This window comes from Ammospiza nelsoni, chromosome Z (genome assembly GCF_027579445.1).
Source record: "Ammospiza nelsoni isolate bAmmNel1 chromosome Z, bAmmNel1.pri, whole genome shotgun sequence".
In the NCBI taxonomy this organism is placed as follows: domain Eukaryota; kingdom Metazoa; phylum Chordata; class Aves; order Passeriformes; family Passerellidae; genus Ammospiza; species Ammospiza nelsoni.
Window position 1 is genome coordinate 80,209,249 of NC_080669.1, and position 17,001 is coordinate 80,226,249.

Here is a 17,001-nt window from a genome sequence, read left to right on the forward strand (position 1 = left end):
GGCAAACACAAACTGCTTCATGCCTTCCCAACCTTCTCTGCTCTATCCTGCTTCTTGAAGGAAGCTTCTGTCTGGAAAATTAGTGAAAAGCCAGAAACCCTGCTGATGATTGCTGTAAGCCATGACACCTGCACTCACAGTGTATTCAGCCCTCTGTAACCATTTCATCAGCATCATAAAGCATTGGCAGCTTGTCTCAGTGCTGTGTATTTGTGGTCAGCACTGGAGCTTCTGATGGAGATGAGTGGAAATCAGGTTGTATTTCGTGTTGTAGGTATTTGCCTTCATAGTCTTGCTTTATCTCTCTCTGAACAGCAAAATTCATGTGGCCTGCAAAATATCAGTCTTTTATTCTGGAGACAGAGGTAACCAATGCATTTCCAAGTTCCATACTGAGAAATTACTCTGATTTAAGGTTTTGATTTCGATCCTGAATCAGTGTCTCAAGTTGCTCAAGCCAGAGTGAGTTATTAATCCAATCCTTTTCGTGCCAAGTTCTGTGTGCATTTATTCACCTCTGCTGTCAGCAGGAGCAGGCTGGGTATGGTTTGCAAGTGTATGTATTCTTGTCTCTATGTTCCTCATCATAACAATCTCCAAGTATCCCTGCTGTTTATTTCTCCATTAAGAAAGGGAGCCTTGGATGTGTGTACCCCTGCTCTGACTTGTGAGGAAGGGAAAGTGTTGGCTCACCTTGAACTTGCACGCTGTAGAAGCATGCTGCTTTTCCACAACAAGTGAGAAAAGCTGCTCTTCTCTCCAAGTGGAAATAAAATCTGCAGAAGAAACACAACCCAACAACAGAATTCACATTGCAGGAGAGGGCAAACCAAAACAAATTCACTATTCAGATTTATCAGCAAGCAGTCTGGTACACCTGTTATTTAGGCATGCCACAAAAGTAGTTTCTAGCATTTTCTCACACTCTGGAGAATTTTTTTTAGCTGTTCTCATTCCTGCCTTACTGGCTCTAAGCTCAGCTTTTCCATACAAGCCTTGCCTGCTGTTACACGATGAGGTTGGGGCAGTTAGCTCAACTTTTGTGACTAGCTGGTAACTCAATGCAACTGATCCTCCACAAGAAACAAGGAAGGACTTTCAATCAGAAAATTTAATATCAATTTATATACATGCCTGGGTTCCCATCCCTGCTAGAAGCAGAGTCATATTAGTACAGCATGGTATTGGAGTCCATGCAGAAACTAGCTGCAGATAGCCACAAGGTCTGTGCCTCTTGTCTGCCTCAGCTGGGTTTCATCCAGAAGCTCCAAGACCTTATGGGTCTTGGAGACCCAGATTTTAGTGTGTTCCCTGTCAAAAGGCTGCTATGAGTGAAGGTAGATTAGTTTTAGTCCCTGGTGATCTTGGAGAAAGTGGAACACAGCTCATCCAGCCTTTACAGCATCCCTTCATAAGAAGTGGCAAGCTCATGTCCTTTGCTGTTAATTCTGCTGTGCCTTTTGCCTCTACCAGATCTGGGTTTCTTCTTGTGGTTGCCAGCTAGGCTGCTGCTCTAATTTTGCTTTTCCCGTTCCTATCTCCTGTGCAGAGAAGCAGAGGGAGCTGGCTCGGAAGGGGTCCCTGAAGAATGGCAACATGGGAAGCCCAGTTAATCAGCAGCCCAAGAAGAACAACGTGATGGCACGAACAAGGTAAAGGACTGGAAGAGTACTCACAGCTGTGCTCTGAGCTGCAGTCCCTAATGGTCCTGGGGTGGTCAGGGACAGTGTTCATTGCATTTGCCTTCTGCCAGCCACACTGCAAGAACAGTGATGGTCCTTCCTGGAGCTGGCAGCCCCAAATGCTCTGGGCTGTGTTGCATCCCAGCCCCTGGGAAGATGCAAGAGCACTTGAGCCCAGGACCAGAGGTATTGCAGCCTGTAGAAGGCAGAGGCAGCCCAGCCAGGTCAAAATCAGGGGGTTGATAGAGCCATCCGGCAGGATCTGAGTAGTCTCAGGTAGCACCTGATCCTGCCAGTGGGAGAGGAGCTGTGCTTCTTCATTAAACACAGACTAGTTTAGAGCTTAATTCTGCTTTGGTTGCCTTTGTCACTGTAAGTTCCACTGCTCCTTTTTGATGGTGACCTGTTCTGCTACTGACAGATCTAATGAAGGCTTGTAAATAATCTGTCTCTGTGTGATTTTCTACATACCTTCTCCACCCTTGGAACAGCAGGGTCACACTTTGCTGGAGATGCTTTGAAGGAGCTCTGTAAGAGAGTATTAGGCAGTATGTCTAGTGAGGTTTACGTGCTGTAAACAAAGACATTCTGAGCTGAATATTTTCTTTTAGAGTATTTCTATTTTTTTGTCTGTGCAGACTTCAGTACACTAATGTATTACTTACCTATGTTCAGGAAAGAGGAAACCCCATGAGCCCACAGGATTGCATGCTTTGCATGCTGCTGGAAAGGTGGCAGGTTTTAGTGGAGGACCTCACTTAAAATGATGGAGGAATCTGGGGAATGCTGGATGTTTACTGATGAAGGGGAAAGTTTCCTGGATTACCATATATTAAGTAGAATAGACCTGCAGGTCAGAGCCTCTATATGCAATGCATCTGAAAGATGAGCTTTCTTGTTCATATTAATTCCCCAGACCCAAAATATTAGTCATAAATCCTGACAGGACCTAGTCAACTTTTAGTTGTAAGCCCCTGAAATACATATGGGGAATATGCTGCATTGCTTCCACTCTGTGTTCAGGTGTTGAGGCCATATAAAAGAGCCAGACCTTTCATGGCAGCAAGAAATTCAGGAACTGTGCTCAGCTGGGTTTTCCATGCCCACTGGTCCTCCTTATCTTCCAAGTACATTCTGGAAAAGCTTGTTTTCTTTTGACAATAGGCACAAGCTAGCTTCCTGAGAGGAATGGCAGCAGGTTTGCTGCTTGAGAGGTTTAGAAACACTGAAATTAGTGGAAGAAGATAATAAGGGAGAGAAGGTGGGATAAATAGAGGTATCTACCTGTAACATGAGCAAATTTTCCATGGAGAGATTGTTGTTTCCAAGCTGCCGGTGGAAAGAGCGGAGCAGTGACACCTATTGACAAAAGATTTCAAACAGCCAGCTCAGTTTTATTTCACTTAAGGACATCTGGGCACCTCTGAATGCTTCAGTCTGTCTGCCACTGACTGGTAACACCAGCAAGGCAGAAATGCCACAAGCTTGTTCAAGCAGGTTTTCACAGGGTAACAGTATAATGGGAAATATTCCAGGAGGACACACTGCAAAATTTCCAGATTATTTTTTAAATCTGAACTGTTGGCTTCCTCAGGTCTCTGCAGGATAATTAAGCTAAAACCATTTCCCCCTTTTTCATAGTTCTGCTCTTCTCATCAAATATGTCTTCCTTTGTGCTTTGCCTCTCCTACTCTCTACTCCACCTCCTCCTTCTTCCCCAAGGCCTCTGTTATTTTGTATTATCCCTGTGGATTTCTGACATCCAACCTCTAGTACAAGGTTGCCTTCACCATTCAGTCCTCTTCTGGGACAAGGGTGCAGCCAGCCTTACAGGTGAGAGTAATTGGATCCATAACACTCTCAGTCTCCCTAAAATCAAATTAAATGTAAACGAGGTAGGGGTGATGCTCTTCCTATGAGTTTAGATAGAGCCCACAACACCATCCACACCACTTGAATACAGCTGAGTGCTACAGTCCGCTCAAGGTAACCTAAACTTGGACATTATGGTCCAACCTGTGTGGCTTCAAGTGAGCAAAAACACAAAGACAAAGAAGCTTATACCAGGGCAGCTGCAGACAAAAGCAGCTACCACTGCTACCCGACTTTATTCCAAGGACAGTGGGAAGTGAAGACAAGGGCAATCAGGATGTGAGGGAAATACTTAAATCAGAGGCAGAGACACTGTAACAATTTTTGTCTGCAGCAGTTAAATTAAAGTTTTTTGTTATTAAGAAAACAGACACTTCTTAAGAAGATGTAGTGGGAGGTTTTTTTCATCAAGTAAATATCACCACAGTGTTCTGCTCCTAGATCACCTGAGAATGCTTTGTTCACTGATGATTTAATAACAACTGTCAGTGAATATATATGGAGCAGGGACTGGAAAACTGGAGAGTGAAAATGGGAGTCAGTACTTCTGGTATCTGTATGGGCAGGCTTGTGCTGCCAAATCTCAGCTTCAGCTCCAGACGTCTTTGCTTCTTGACTTCCTGCCTTCATACCTCAGGAGCAGAAGGACTGTCCCATTTCTGTGAGAAGGGCTACTGAATTTTGCAAGTGGATCCCATTTTCTCCAGTCCTGTGGTGCAGCAGTTTGGAAATTCTGCATCAGGTTTTAAATTAATTTATTTAATTTATGTTTCAGTGAACACAGTAAGAAAATATAACTAATTGTGAACCTATGTATCTGCTTTGTTATAGGATTTGATATATCTTACTCTTCCTGAGCCTGACCACTGACGGTGCTTGCCAGGACTTCTTATTTCTAAAATTGTTAATGGCTTGCTGCAATTATCTGTGCAGGAGCAGAAAAACATTTCAGGTAGTTAGAGAGTAGTTGGAGCATGGATGAGATGGATTATCATACTTAGATTTATGATTTTAGATACTTTAGATACTTTACTTTACATACTTTAGATTTCTTAAACTCTTAGTGAAGCATTATTGTGCATCATGGTGTGCTGTTAAAAACCACTTGGAAGAAAGTGGTTGACTTACTGAAAGAGAAGATTTTTGTCACTCCTGAGGTTCTTACTTGCTGAACAAAGAATCATACTGCATTTGTTGGTTTAGTTAATCTTATTTTAATTGTGAACCAAATTATTTTTGCATTTTTTTTGATGAAAGGACTTCATTGTGAACAAGATATTATTGTATTAACACATTTTTCTTATCCTAGAAGTTCTGAAGCCTGCACTCCATTTCACAAACTCTCCCGGGCAGCTAAAGGTGCAGAGTCATCCTCAGCCTTTGTAACATTTCTGATTAACTGAAAGTCATAGCAAAAAACTGGAATTTAAAAAGTGCTGCTCTGACTGGTTTCTTATGCTGGTCACACCAGCTCAGGTTTCTAATATTACTAAATTTAGTACTGAGACCTCAGAAGTGTTGTGTTGCCAGAGGCCTGGATAGGGATTCAGAAAGAGGCACCACATAATATCCCTGATGTCCAACAGCAGAATAGTGGGATCACTCTGGCCTCTGGCTTCCCCTCGCCTCCTTCTCCTATGTGCTTACTGCTGGTGTCAGGTGCCCTTGCCAGGAAAAAAACAAGCAACAAGAAAATGAGCAATCTGATATGACAGGCAATGCTAGCCAAACAGGTTTACCAGAATGAAGTACAGAATGTCCCAATGTTGTTTTTTTTCTTCCAGGAAGGGGTATGTTCCTAGGGCATGCCCAGTGTTAATCCCTGTGAAACCACTGTAGGCTACCCAGAGATACATCTTGCTCCCTCTGAATTGCACCCATTTAGACATCTTCACTAATAAGTGGGGGCTTGCAAAGAGGTGGAATGGGGAAAGCCAACTATCATACAGCTTTACCCTAGGCAGTGTGTGGTTCTGAGCTTTACTGTGTGGTTAATGGACAACATTTAATTATTTCAGGCTCGTTGTTCCCAACAAGGGCTACTCGTCGCTAGACCAGAGTCCAGATGAAAAGCCCCTGGTAGCCCTGGATACAGACAGGTATGCAAAAGGTTAAAAATGTGATATACATGACAGCTTAAGTGGGTTTTCATGACAGAGGGCAGCACTCACATTCTTCCCTCCACTGTTCCCTCTGACCTATGCCATGGTGGGTCTCTGTGTAAGAACAAGGGAGAAGAGCTGTGAGAAAAGATCTGAGGGTCACAGATGAAAGCTGCTCTACAGGCTCCCTTGATGTAGCTTCTCTGTGCCTGAAGAACAGTTTCATGGCACAAGAAAGATAGGACTAAGTGGGGAGTACAGGTCTCATCTAACCAATTCCTTCTTCACTGTACTTGTACTTCCCTGCAGTGATGATGACTTCGATATGTCCAGATATTCCTCCTCGGGATACTCATCAGCTGAGGTGAGTTATACTCTCTCCGGCCATCCTTGCCATGAATACAAGTAACAGAACAGCCAGAAATTGCTTATAGAGTCCTTGCACAGGCAGAAATGGCCACACAACAAATTTAGTAGCGGTATAGACTCCGTGAGTCTGGAAGGGGCCATGGCAGAAACTGTGTCATGTTGCTTTCTTCCCTGGTGATGATGCAGAGATCTGCCTATCAGCAGTTTTCACAGCTACCTTTGGTTTCACTCAAACTTTCCCTCATTCTGCCTAGTCCTGCAGTGACCCATGAGGTGCAAAAGCATCATCTTGACTGCCATGGCAGCTCAGCAACTGTACACATGCCAAGGACACAAATACAGGATCTAAGGGTGTGCTGTGATTTCCAGTTACTGGAGTGGTCAGGGTCACCCAGTGTGTGTTTACTTGGAGCAAGCAGAAATTCCAGGGAGGACTTGCAGATATGAACTCTTGCCCTTTCAAAGAGAAAAGGCAGGAAGCTCTGGCTTGTTAGTCCCTCTGCATTGTTTCTGAGTAAATTCCTGTACTCTCTCATGAATTTGTTGCTTGGCCTCTTGTAAGAAGCCTCTGGCTACTGCTTTTGCAGGATTTTGTATCCAGGGGCTGAGCAGCCATTCTGCCCACAAACTGCTCAGAACTCTTGCCCCTTGTATCTCTTCCTTGGATAAAATACCTCTGAAACCCTGGGAAACAGCCAAGAGCAGTGACCATGTCAGATGATCTGAGCTGTTTCTGTGCCCTGACTAAGTGTTGTTTATATAGATCCAGTCAGACAGCACTTGAACCTGAGATCACGGAGCCAAACTTTACCATCGTTTCACTGCTATAGTGTGCCCCAGACTGAGAGGGGGGACTGCCCATCTGCCAGTTAATAATATTATTGCATTACTTTAACTGAGGGCTTGTCCTTAGGGAAAAATTATTCCATTACAAAATAGTTTATCTCACTCTAGGTATTCCTACTCTGGAGGATATTCCTCCCCTCACCTGAGGTCAAATCTAGGACTGTGGGGCAATTGTTAACGATGGGGAAATACATTCCCAAATAAGGGAATGATGGATGAATCCTTCATCTTCTGACCACCAGAAGTAAGAAGTCCCAAGTGTTTGACTGTTTGTCTCTTTGTCTGTAGCAGATCAACCAAGACTTGAACATCCAGCTGCTAAAGGATGGGTACCGGTTAGATGAGATCCCGGATGACGAGGACCTCGACCTAATCCCCCCTAAATCTGTCAACCCCACCTGCATGTGTTGCCAAGCCACCTCCTCCACCGCCTGTCACATCCAGTAGTGAGGCCGGCAGGCTGTGATCAGTGCTTTCCACTATAACTGTAAAACTTAACAGCCATTGCTTCCTCCTATGGTAGGACGTGCACCTCTTTGTGTTCATGGAGCCAGGAGAAACCAAAAAATTCATTTTATGATTGGTTGATAACTTATTTTAAACTATGGTAAAACAAAAGAGAAGTTGCTCAATGTGCCAGGCAGTGCCTGGCAGAGCTTACTGGTCTGGAGAGCGAATGCAGAGGGGTCCAGAGATACCTCCTTGGTTTGTTTAGGCACTGGGGATATTTTGTAAAGTGTCTTTTTCCAGAATGGGAAAGGTCAGATGGGACTTCAGGTAATCCTGCCCACTGAAACCGATCCATTTGAAAGATTAGGGCAAGTTGGAGGTATCAAAGTGTTTTACCAATGAGAGGAAGTCAGTTCTTAATTCATTCACTAAACCTGTTTCATTCGCATAACCAAAACAATATTATAACTGGGGCACAGGAATGGGGACGGACCAGGGCATCCTTTCTTATGGCAAGGCTAGCCAGGACTAGCATGACACAATTCATTCACCTGCAAAAGGGACAAGTAGCTGACATCTCACTGTGAGTCAGTACTAGCTAGAGCTGTTGTGTCACTTAGCCAATGCAATCTACCCTTAGCGCCACATTAAATTACCACCAAACACATCAGGTTCAATCTGCAATCCACTCATGCACTTCAAGGACTTGCTCATTGCCCAGGAATACCAACCATACTTGTGACTTCAGTTCAGTCACGTATTCTGACTTCAGCCTGTATTTAATCCCTGTGCAATCCATCTCTTTCCAAAAATCTTAAATTTTGTTCAACTGAGAAGAAATTAATCCTGCATGAGTCAGGACTTGAGATGTGCTGAACAACAGTGCTGGAAAAGCTAGTTGAAGACAGCACATTTTAAGAGTGCTTGACTCTTGATATTCTCTTGACACTGTGTCTCTGGGTGCTTGTGGGAGAAACTCGTTAATGCTGAAGTCATCAGTGTGGTGGGGTCAGACTTGAGAGGAATTTTCAGCAGCAGCAGAGTTATGAACAGCTTCAGCTGAAAGATGCCCATGAGAGGAAACTGCTGTTCACCCCCTGTCTGCCCCATTGTGAGCCAGACATGGTACCAGGTCAGGAGCAGTTGGTGCTGCAAAATTAGGAAACCTGTTACATTAGGTTGCTGGTCTGAGCTCCCAGCTCACCAGCAGATTGTTTTTAATGCAGAATCACTTCTGGAATTAGGAAACATGTCCTCTCCCTGACTGCAGCATATGCAAGGGATGGGCTGGCATTTTTCTTGGTGTTGAAATCTTTTGCCACAGGCACAATTCTTGTGTTTCCCTGGCCTTTCAGGAGGAAGGACCACCTGCCTTGGGTCATCACCTGCTTTGTAGGCTAGGAAAGGAAAAAAAATTAGGGCAGTTCTGAGCTTCCCATCAGAATTCCTGAGTCACAAAGCAGAGCCTGAGCTGCACCACAACAGACGGATTCCCCATCTGAAATCTATATGAAGTGAGCTGAGTCTTTAAGAAGTCTTAATTAGCAGGAGATTTTTTTAACATCCTGGAGATTTACTCTGTGCAGTGCAAAACTTGATACCAGCCACAGTGTGAGTGAAAGAGCAGGCACACAAGATTCCCAGGCTTATTTACTAGATGTTGTTGACAACTTTTAAAGCTGTGCTTGTCCCCTCTGCCTAAAAAACATGCTGCCACTCTGGTTCCAGGCCATAGAAAGAGGACTTGAATGGTGCTGCTTGCTGAGCATCCCTGCCTCTTCATACAGAAGTGATGGTTAACTTGCCAACTCTTGTGGGGATAGTGTTCCTCAAGTGAATTCATCTCCTTTTCTCACTACCTGGTAGTGCTGCTAAGGGGGAATATTTCCAAAATACAACTCAGGTACGAGGTTGTCCAGAAGTGAGGGAAGTAGAGAGTACAGAAAAAGATTAAAGGGAAAAACATTCCTTAAGGAGTCTTTTTTAATGGGGAATGTTGTCAAAACATAATAGAAATACCATGGTCAAACCAAATCCTATAGGACATGACCAATGCTCTTCAAATCTTCACTCTTCTGGAGAGGGACTTTGCAGTTCAGCACTGGTATCATGGAATGTCTTCATCACATTTATCCTCCTGGGTCAGTCTCTGTGCCTTCCAGCCAGGCTGCACACCTCAGCCTTTCCCACAGCCCTTGCTCAGGAGCTCAGAGCATTTCAGAGTGCCTGCTAGAGCAACAAGCCATCCCTTCACCTGGGCCAGCCACTGAGGGCTGAACACCCCACAGGTCTCCATCATGCTGCCATCATAGAATCATGCCATCATCCAGGTTCAAAAACGCCCTTAAGATCACCGAGTCCAGCTATAGCCAAGCACTGTCCTGTTCAGTCTAGGATAGAATGAGGCTTGCTGTTACTCTTATCTCTCAGGGTTAACACCTTTCCTCTGAGGGACAGACTTAGGGGACTTGGCAGTGCTGGATTAACAGTTGGATTCTATGATCTTAAAGGTCTTTTCCAACCGGAGGGGTTGTATGACACCCACTGTCCCATGGCACCATTACCAAGTCCTTTTATTGCCCCTGTTGCTGGTTTTTGCCTGCCATGTGCCCTGAGACATTCCCCAGCCCTGCAACTGCCATCAGCCCTTTGCATTTTGTGATGTGCATCTGCTTCTAGCACAGCCCTTTAGGGAGGGAGGGAGATTAATTCAGACGTTCCACTTGGTGCTTCCTCCAAATACAAACCGAAGCACAACTCAAGCATTTTTGCCTTTGCACAGAAGGAGTTGGTTGTAGAAATAGTTGGTTTGGCATGACAGTACAGGACCATAAAATGGCAATTTTTTGGCTTCTCCTCTCTATGCTTTGTGTTCATATATTTTACTAGGGGAATAATGTAGAAAGGGTGGGGAAAAGTAGTTACCTGTGTAGGGTCGTTATTAGAAAGGCTGAGTGGCTTAAGGCAATGCACATGTGGCTGTCATAGAAAACTGAACACTAACGCTTCTGAACTGCAGCCCCTTCAGCAGATTATGACCATGCAGCATGTTTGTTGGCTCATTATGGAATATTGAGGACTGCCCATTGGTATGTATCAACCACAGATATCAATCCCCCTGTCTGGCCTCACATTCAGACCTTTGCTTCAGCCAGCAGGTTTTCCAAATGCCCTCAGAGTCACAGAATAGATAAGGCTGTAAGGGGCCACAGTGGGGTCATCTGATCCAGCCTCTCTGCTCAAGCAAACCTTGTTGGATTTTATGCTGAGGTGATTTCCTGGGAAGGTGTGGAGATAGATGGCTGTCCTGGCACTGCTATCCTTGGACCAGTCTCTGCTATCAGGGCCAGAAAAAGGCAGAGGGCAAGAGCACAGACTAAGTGACAACATTTCTACAAAATCTACAGAGCTGCTGGGTGCTCTCCTAAATGCAGATGGCATGCAAGAAAGAAAATTGTTCCTTCCTCCAGTCTTTGCACCAAACAAGATGGCCCTCTCAGGCCACATTTTCAATCCAAAGTTGTACAGAAAACCAAGGGGAGGAACACCATGGAGTATGAAATGCTGCATTGCTGTCTACCTAAATTACCATTGCAAACAGCACTCTGTTCCATCTCTCTTGTCTGCAAACACCACATTTCCAGATGTCTTTGGGAGGAGGAACATCCTCCTAGTCTTGAGGGAGGTCTATAGATAGTGTGTTCATGTGTTTGTACATAAACCTCAGCTGAAAGGAGGCTGATGCCCATTCTGAAGGCTCATTTGATATCTTACCAGACACATCTTGAAGTGAGCCCTTGGAAGAGCCACTGGGTGATATCTGACATTGCTGCATGTCTGTCCCTAACATGTGTGCTTGGCCATTGGATCTGCTGTGCTCTCCTGGCTGTCCTGCCTGCAAATGCCTTGCAACTGCAAAACCAGGTGACCATTCCTGCTGCATGGACTTTGAGAGGAACTTCAGGACAGCTTCCCCCACAGACAAGAGGGACTCAGCTCCTTCTGGTTTGTTTCACCATCTCTTGTCCCAAAGGAGGCACCCACTGTGTTCAGTGGTTCACTGGCTGACACACAGGTCTGCAATCCTGAGCAGGATCCTTCCCTTTCCATGCACAGTCTGATCCTGGGCTGGCCTGCAGGCTGTGCAGGAGAATGCAGGAGGCTTGAAAAATGCAGCGCCCTGTGTGTGACTCAACAGAAAATGAAGATGCTTTTGAAGAAAGGAAGGACCCAGCTGGGCAACAGATGGAAGACAGGAAGAGGAAAACAAGCAATAACTGGAAAGATTGCCAAGTGCTGTTGTGGCCTTGGGCAGATCCCAGTTGTCCAAGTTGATCTGTCTCAGTGCAGTGCTGATGCCAGCAGGGAGCAAAGCTTGCTTTCAGATGTACATCCCAGAAACATCCTGTCCCTAAGATGGCACTGCAGCCAGCTACAGCCCTGGTGGGTCTGCTGGACTCTTAAAGCACATAAAAATGAGATCTTAGGTCTTTGCTGCTGTACGTTTTTGCTCTAACCTCAGGCAAGTCACATCCCATCTTGATGTCAATTCCCTTCTGGGGCACATGGGAGAAACCTGCCTTCCCAAAGTGCTGCCACCATCCTGCATGGATACTGTCAAGTGTGAGAGGCACCATTGATAGGACAGTTCTGCAAGAAGGATGTAAATATAATGCTTTAGAAATTTAATTCCTGTTTTCAAAGTACTACTCTGCTTTCCCTCTCTTTACCATCTTCTGATGTTCCTCACGCATGCCAGAATGCAGCAGGGTGGAGGTTAGTACAAAGGTTAAACATCTTTGGAGAAAGATGTTTGTCAAGGATGTGTTATCCAGTTACTTGGCAGCTGACTCTTGCACAGCTGGCTTCTGAGTTTGCCTGCTCCCAGAGGGAACATGTACAAAGATGTGATGACCCAACAGCAGCATCCACTGATAGCAGAATTAAGGAATTTAGGAGTGCAGCTTGGGATGGCAAGTAGTCACAAAGGAGAACAGAGGATTGAAACACTCATTTTTGGGATATTCCTATGGCAGTTTCATGCTCTTGCTTTTAGTAACCATATGATCATCTTAGCCTTTAGACTGGTGGTTCTGTCTGGGCTCATCCTTTGCTTTTCGATTCTCACTTCACACCCACATGGGGTACTGCCACTCTTACCTAGAATGCCATAGGCTTTGGCACCTGGCTGCTGCTTGGCTCAGCAAGCTTGGGCTGCATGCTCAAAAGCAATGTCTGCATAGAGGAGCAGTGCCACAGGGCTAGCTGGGAAGGCATGGAAAGGTCTTCATTTTAAGCTGCTTTTCACCTCTAGGCATACTTGTCTATTCCTTTCAAGGCTCAGCTGTGAGAGGGATTGCTCCAAACTGCACCTCATCAGACAAACCCACCTTTGTTACAGAACCACACAAGACCTGAAGCAGAAGGGCCAGGAATTTAGCATAAAGAGAGATTTTGTGGCTGGGATTATCTGCAGGAGGTCAGTGGAGGTTTCTCATAGGGGTTGTGGTCCATATTTTAACTTCCTGTATTATGCAGCTGAGCTGCTGCATTGCTTCCCAAAAATTACAGCTACTTCCCTTCCTTTGCCCCACTTGACATTGTTGGCAGTCCCAGGATGACAGCAGCTGAACACTGCCTGTCTGAGCACATCTTTGACAGCTTGCTGGGGAGGCAGAGGCTGGGACTGACTGAGATCACACAGAGCACAGCCCCATGGCCCACGCAAGCATGCAGCAAACCATGTCACAGAGCAGGTTGCAGCTTTCCCTGGTGCTTACTTGAAAGCAGTAGGCACTAGGAAAAGGCCACTGGAAGGCCATCCTATGTCTCATTGCTGCTAAGATATTTACCCTCCCAGAGCAGCATTTCTCCCCTAGCTGCCCATGCAGGTGTACCAGGTGTGCTCCTGGGAAGCACTGCTCTTCACCCAGGCTGCCTTTCTGCCTTTGCAACCTCAATAAGCTGCAACTCCATTTGGTACCCACCTTCCTCAAGCCTCCATGATTTGGGAGACACAGTTTGTTGAGAGATATAATATAGACACATGGAAAGAGATGAAAAACTTGGGCAAGCACTCTTCATGACAGATCTTCATGTCCACCCCCAGTTCACACATTTATTTGTTCCATTTCTTTGCATGGAGAAGCTGCAGTAGCAGCTGTGTTCAACTTGTGGCTGCCTCTGTCCCAAGACGAACCCCAAGCAAAAGTCAGGCCAGCTGTAGGTCCATGAACAGACGGGGTGAGAATCAGAAAGGAGGCTGGGATTTCTCTTCACCCACATGAAGGCTGTGGGGCTGAGGATTCACCAGGTTCGTGCAAAACCTGGTGAGATGCAGCCCGCCAAGCCGGATGCCTTCACCCTCCTGGCCTCAGTGCTATGGGTCCAGGTCTGTGGTCCCAGACCTGCCAACCCACGTGCTCCTGGTGTGGGCTGGAGTCCTGCAGCAGAGGCCTTAGTGGGGAGCCTGTTGGCTCTGCTTTTGCTGCACTGGGGCAGGGTGCTGTGAGATACTGGTGGGGCTGTAGTTCTGCCGGGAGAAAGACTCTGGTGGAGGATGAAGTCTTTGTGGGGGAGACAATTCAGAAAGTTGGGTTTTTCCCCTCCCCTTTTTGCACTTTTTAAACCCTTTTTACTCCTTCCACAGAGGTTATTGAACCTTCAGTTTAATAAGGGAGATGAGCTGCCTTTAAATAAGTTTCTGAAGGGTCTGAAAGCAGGTGCTGGCTCGCGTGCAGAGCCGGTCTGTGCCTGACATGATTTCCAGACCTCATTGTCCAACCTGTAGCAGAGTCACCCCATGAGCTGGGCAAGGACTGGGGTGGTAGGGTCAGCACTGGCCATCATGCCAAACAGCCATGGCTTCCCAAACTGAAGAAGAATCAGACCAGAAAATGGGGGAAGGAGCAACCGCAGTAGAAGGATAGCTAGTTGTCACAAGTAATCTTCGGTATACGTGTCCAGTGGTTAGTCCTAGAATTGCAAGCCTTGTTATATTGCACACACGTCCTCCTTCCACTCCCCTTTTCTCAAAGCAGCCGTCGCCTTTCTTCCCCCTGCCCCATGCACTAGTGATGAGCATCAGAGGCAGTTGCACCAAAGTGATTCTCAGCCCAGTTCTGCATCCCCCCTTCTCACCCAAACCCAAGGCAACCCGGACAGTTGTTGGCCTTCACAAGTCTAGTAACTCCAGTTGGGTTTTTTTCCTTGTGTTTCATGGCTTCCTTCCCATGCACTCTAGCAGGGCAGTACAGGGGGCTCTGGTCATGTCCCAGGAAGTTTCTTTGCCCCCAGCAGCACCTTGCAGACATGCACCTTACTGGGAATGTACTGGGTCAATGCTGGTGAGATCTGGCACTGCCGATCTTGAATGGGTGGCAGCTGATGGGGATCCACCCAAGGAAGTTGGCAGAAAGTGGCTACTGTCCCTTTTCTTTTCTTTTTTGAGGGAAAGAGGGATTTTTTTGGCATTAAAATTATTGTCCATCTTCCAGTGGCCAAGTTCTGGGCTGCATTAATAATTGGGGTTCACTGGCTGTCCAGGCAGGTGTGGAGCTCTGCACCAGCCTTAATAGGAAATGTCATGGCTGTAGCCAGAGCCTGTGTACAGGATGGGTTTCTCCCATGCTGGCAAAGTACTTTCAGCAGGCTCCAGATGGACACTTCTGGCAGACAGAAAAACATCACTCCTCCAAGTCCAGAACAAATCTGCACTTCCATTTTGTGTCCTCAGCATGGGAAAAAAAATCAGCCTGAGCAAATGCCTTCCTGGTCTCCATTCCCCATGTGGTGCCTGGTGCCCCAGGGGAAGGGGTGGTGGGACGTATTTCAAGGTCACCAAAAGCAAGATCCTTTTTGGATTTATGTAATGGAAATACATTTCAGGACAGGAGACCTCCCAACCTTTGTGTTAATCTCAAGAGCAGATGAATTTCTGGCTGTCCTTGCATATAGTGAAATATAGCTGAAACAGCCAATCACAAATAGAGTTAAATGTAGGGTTTGACCTGAATAACCTTTTAATTAGGAAGATAAATTTGTTGTAGCTTGACCTTAGTCCTTGTTAGAAACCTGCTAATCATTTGACATGCAGAGTGTATTAATGCTGCACTTAACTTGGCCATTGTTTTTTTTTATCTGGTTTTGGGAGTTTTCTCACTTCCAAAGCATCAGTCTGCATCCTGTATGGGTTTTCTTTTGTTCCCTTTTTTCCCATTCAGATCATGTAGCACACTGTTGTACTTTTGTTCCCGTCTGTGTAGAGTATTGCCTTAAACAAATCAGTTGTGTTATGGTTTGTTTTGGGTTTTCTCTTTTCTACCATCAGTTTTATGCATTAATTTATTTTAAAACGTGGGGTTTTTTTTCAAAAACATGAAAAACGTGTATAGTATTTTTTTTTAACATTTCCATTGCAGTATTTATCATTGTTACTGGTTGTGTGTAGTGTAACGGAATTAATGATATTAAAAAGCATACATATGAAAACCAGCCTGACAGCCTTTTTTTTCATTGGAGCAAACCACAGCAAGGGAGTGTGGACTGCACCAGCTCCTCTGAGCCCCCAGCAGTTGCAGATGCTGAAACCAGGGGTGCAGCCTTCACTCCATGGCCTGCTTGGTCCCAGAAGCAGCAGCTGCTGTGACCTGTGTGAATGGCAGAGGTAAATATTCCAGGACTGGCCACCAACGTTTGGGAAACATGAGTCCCCAGGGCAGCAGGAAGGCACACAAGGCTGCACCCAGCTCCTGCATCTGGTCAGCAAGAAGCAGAAAGAACTGGTGCATCTGTATGACACCAATGGGTGAAATAACCTTTTCTCCAGCCCTGCAGCTATTCTGCCCCTCTAAGCTGTTGGCACAGGAGCCAAGCCCTGATTTTAAAGTCCAATACCAGCAGCTGGAAAACCTGTGGACCACCAGGGATAGAGGACAGCCATGGAGGCCAGTGGATCATGCTGGCAACAAATCCGTTGCAGGATTAGTACCCCCACAGCTGAGAGGCTTGGGTTCCACCTCTGCACAGTGGTGCTCCGAGACCTGTGACCTGGCTTGCTCCAAGACACTGCAGTGTCCACTGACTCCCTGCAGGGAATGGGGCTGATGGAAAGCCTAAACCTGGCCCAGCAGAGACCAGTAGGGTGTGAAAATCAAGGGCAGCTTGTTTTCTTCTTCTCTAAGGACACATAATTCACTTTTGCTGGGACCCGCTCAGGTGTTCCAGGTTGTCCAGCAGCAAACCAGGCAGGGATCTGCAGCCCTTCAGGGGCACAGGTCGGCATCTCCCCTGCCAAGATGGGTGTGGGTCTGCCAAACTGAAGCAGCAGAGGGGCTGGAACAGAGAGCACAGCAGGGCTCTGAGTGGGCACAGTGTCACAGGCCAGGCCAGAGCAGGGCTTGGCTTGTCCCCATCCCTGCAGGGGCATCTCTGCTCAGCTCCCCAGCTCTGGAGAAAGCAAACTCAGTTCATGCCATTCCCACCCTGGCATGAGCCAGCTGCCTCTGCACTGAGATGGGTGAGGATTGCTCTCTTTGATTGCAGAGACCATTTCTTGGATGGAACAGCAAACAAGGCTCAACACAGGATCACCCAAATCCAGCTTTTAATTAAAAAGGGGAAACAGAGCAGGCAATAATTTCCCTGGCTACCTCATCAGGCTGGGACAGCTGTGCTGGTGC

General features: G+C 46.2%; 1 protein-coding gene across 3 annotated transcripts in view; it reads left to right on the forward strand.

Moving 5' to 3' along the window:
- FAM219A (family with sequence similarity 219 member A) overlaps positions 1 to 15,811 on the forward strand; it is a 93,326-nt gene extending 77,515 nt beyond the window's left edge. For 2 of the 3 annotated variants that reach the window (XM_059491842.1, XM_059491840.1), the window contains exons 3-6: positions 1,550 to 1,652; positions 5,573 to 5,653; positions 5,966 to 6,020; positions 7,160 to 15,811. In XM_059491842.1, coding sequence (XP_059347825.1) covers positions 1,550 to 1,652; positions 5,573 to 5,653; positions 5,966 to 6,020; positions 7,160 to 7,318 — 398 coding nt within the window. In that variant the 3' untranslated portion in view covers positions 7,319 to 15,811. The remainder of the gene's footprint in view (positions 1 to 1,549; positions 1,653 to 5,572; positions 5,654 to 5,965; positions 6,021 to 7,159) is intronic. The other variant, XM_059491841.1, reaches the window with a different exon arrangement.
- Positions 15,812 to 17,001: the final 1,190 nt, after the last annotated feature.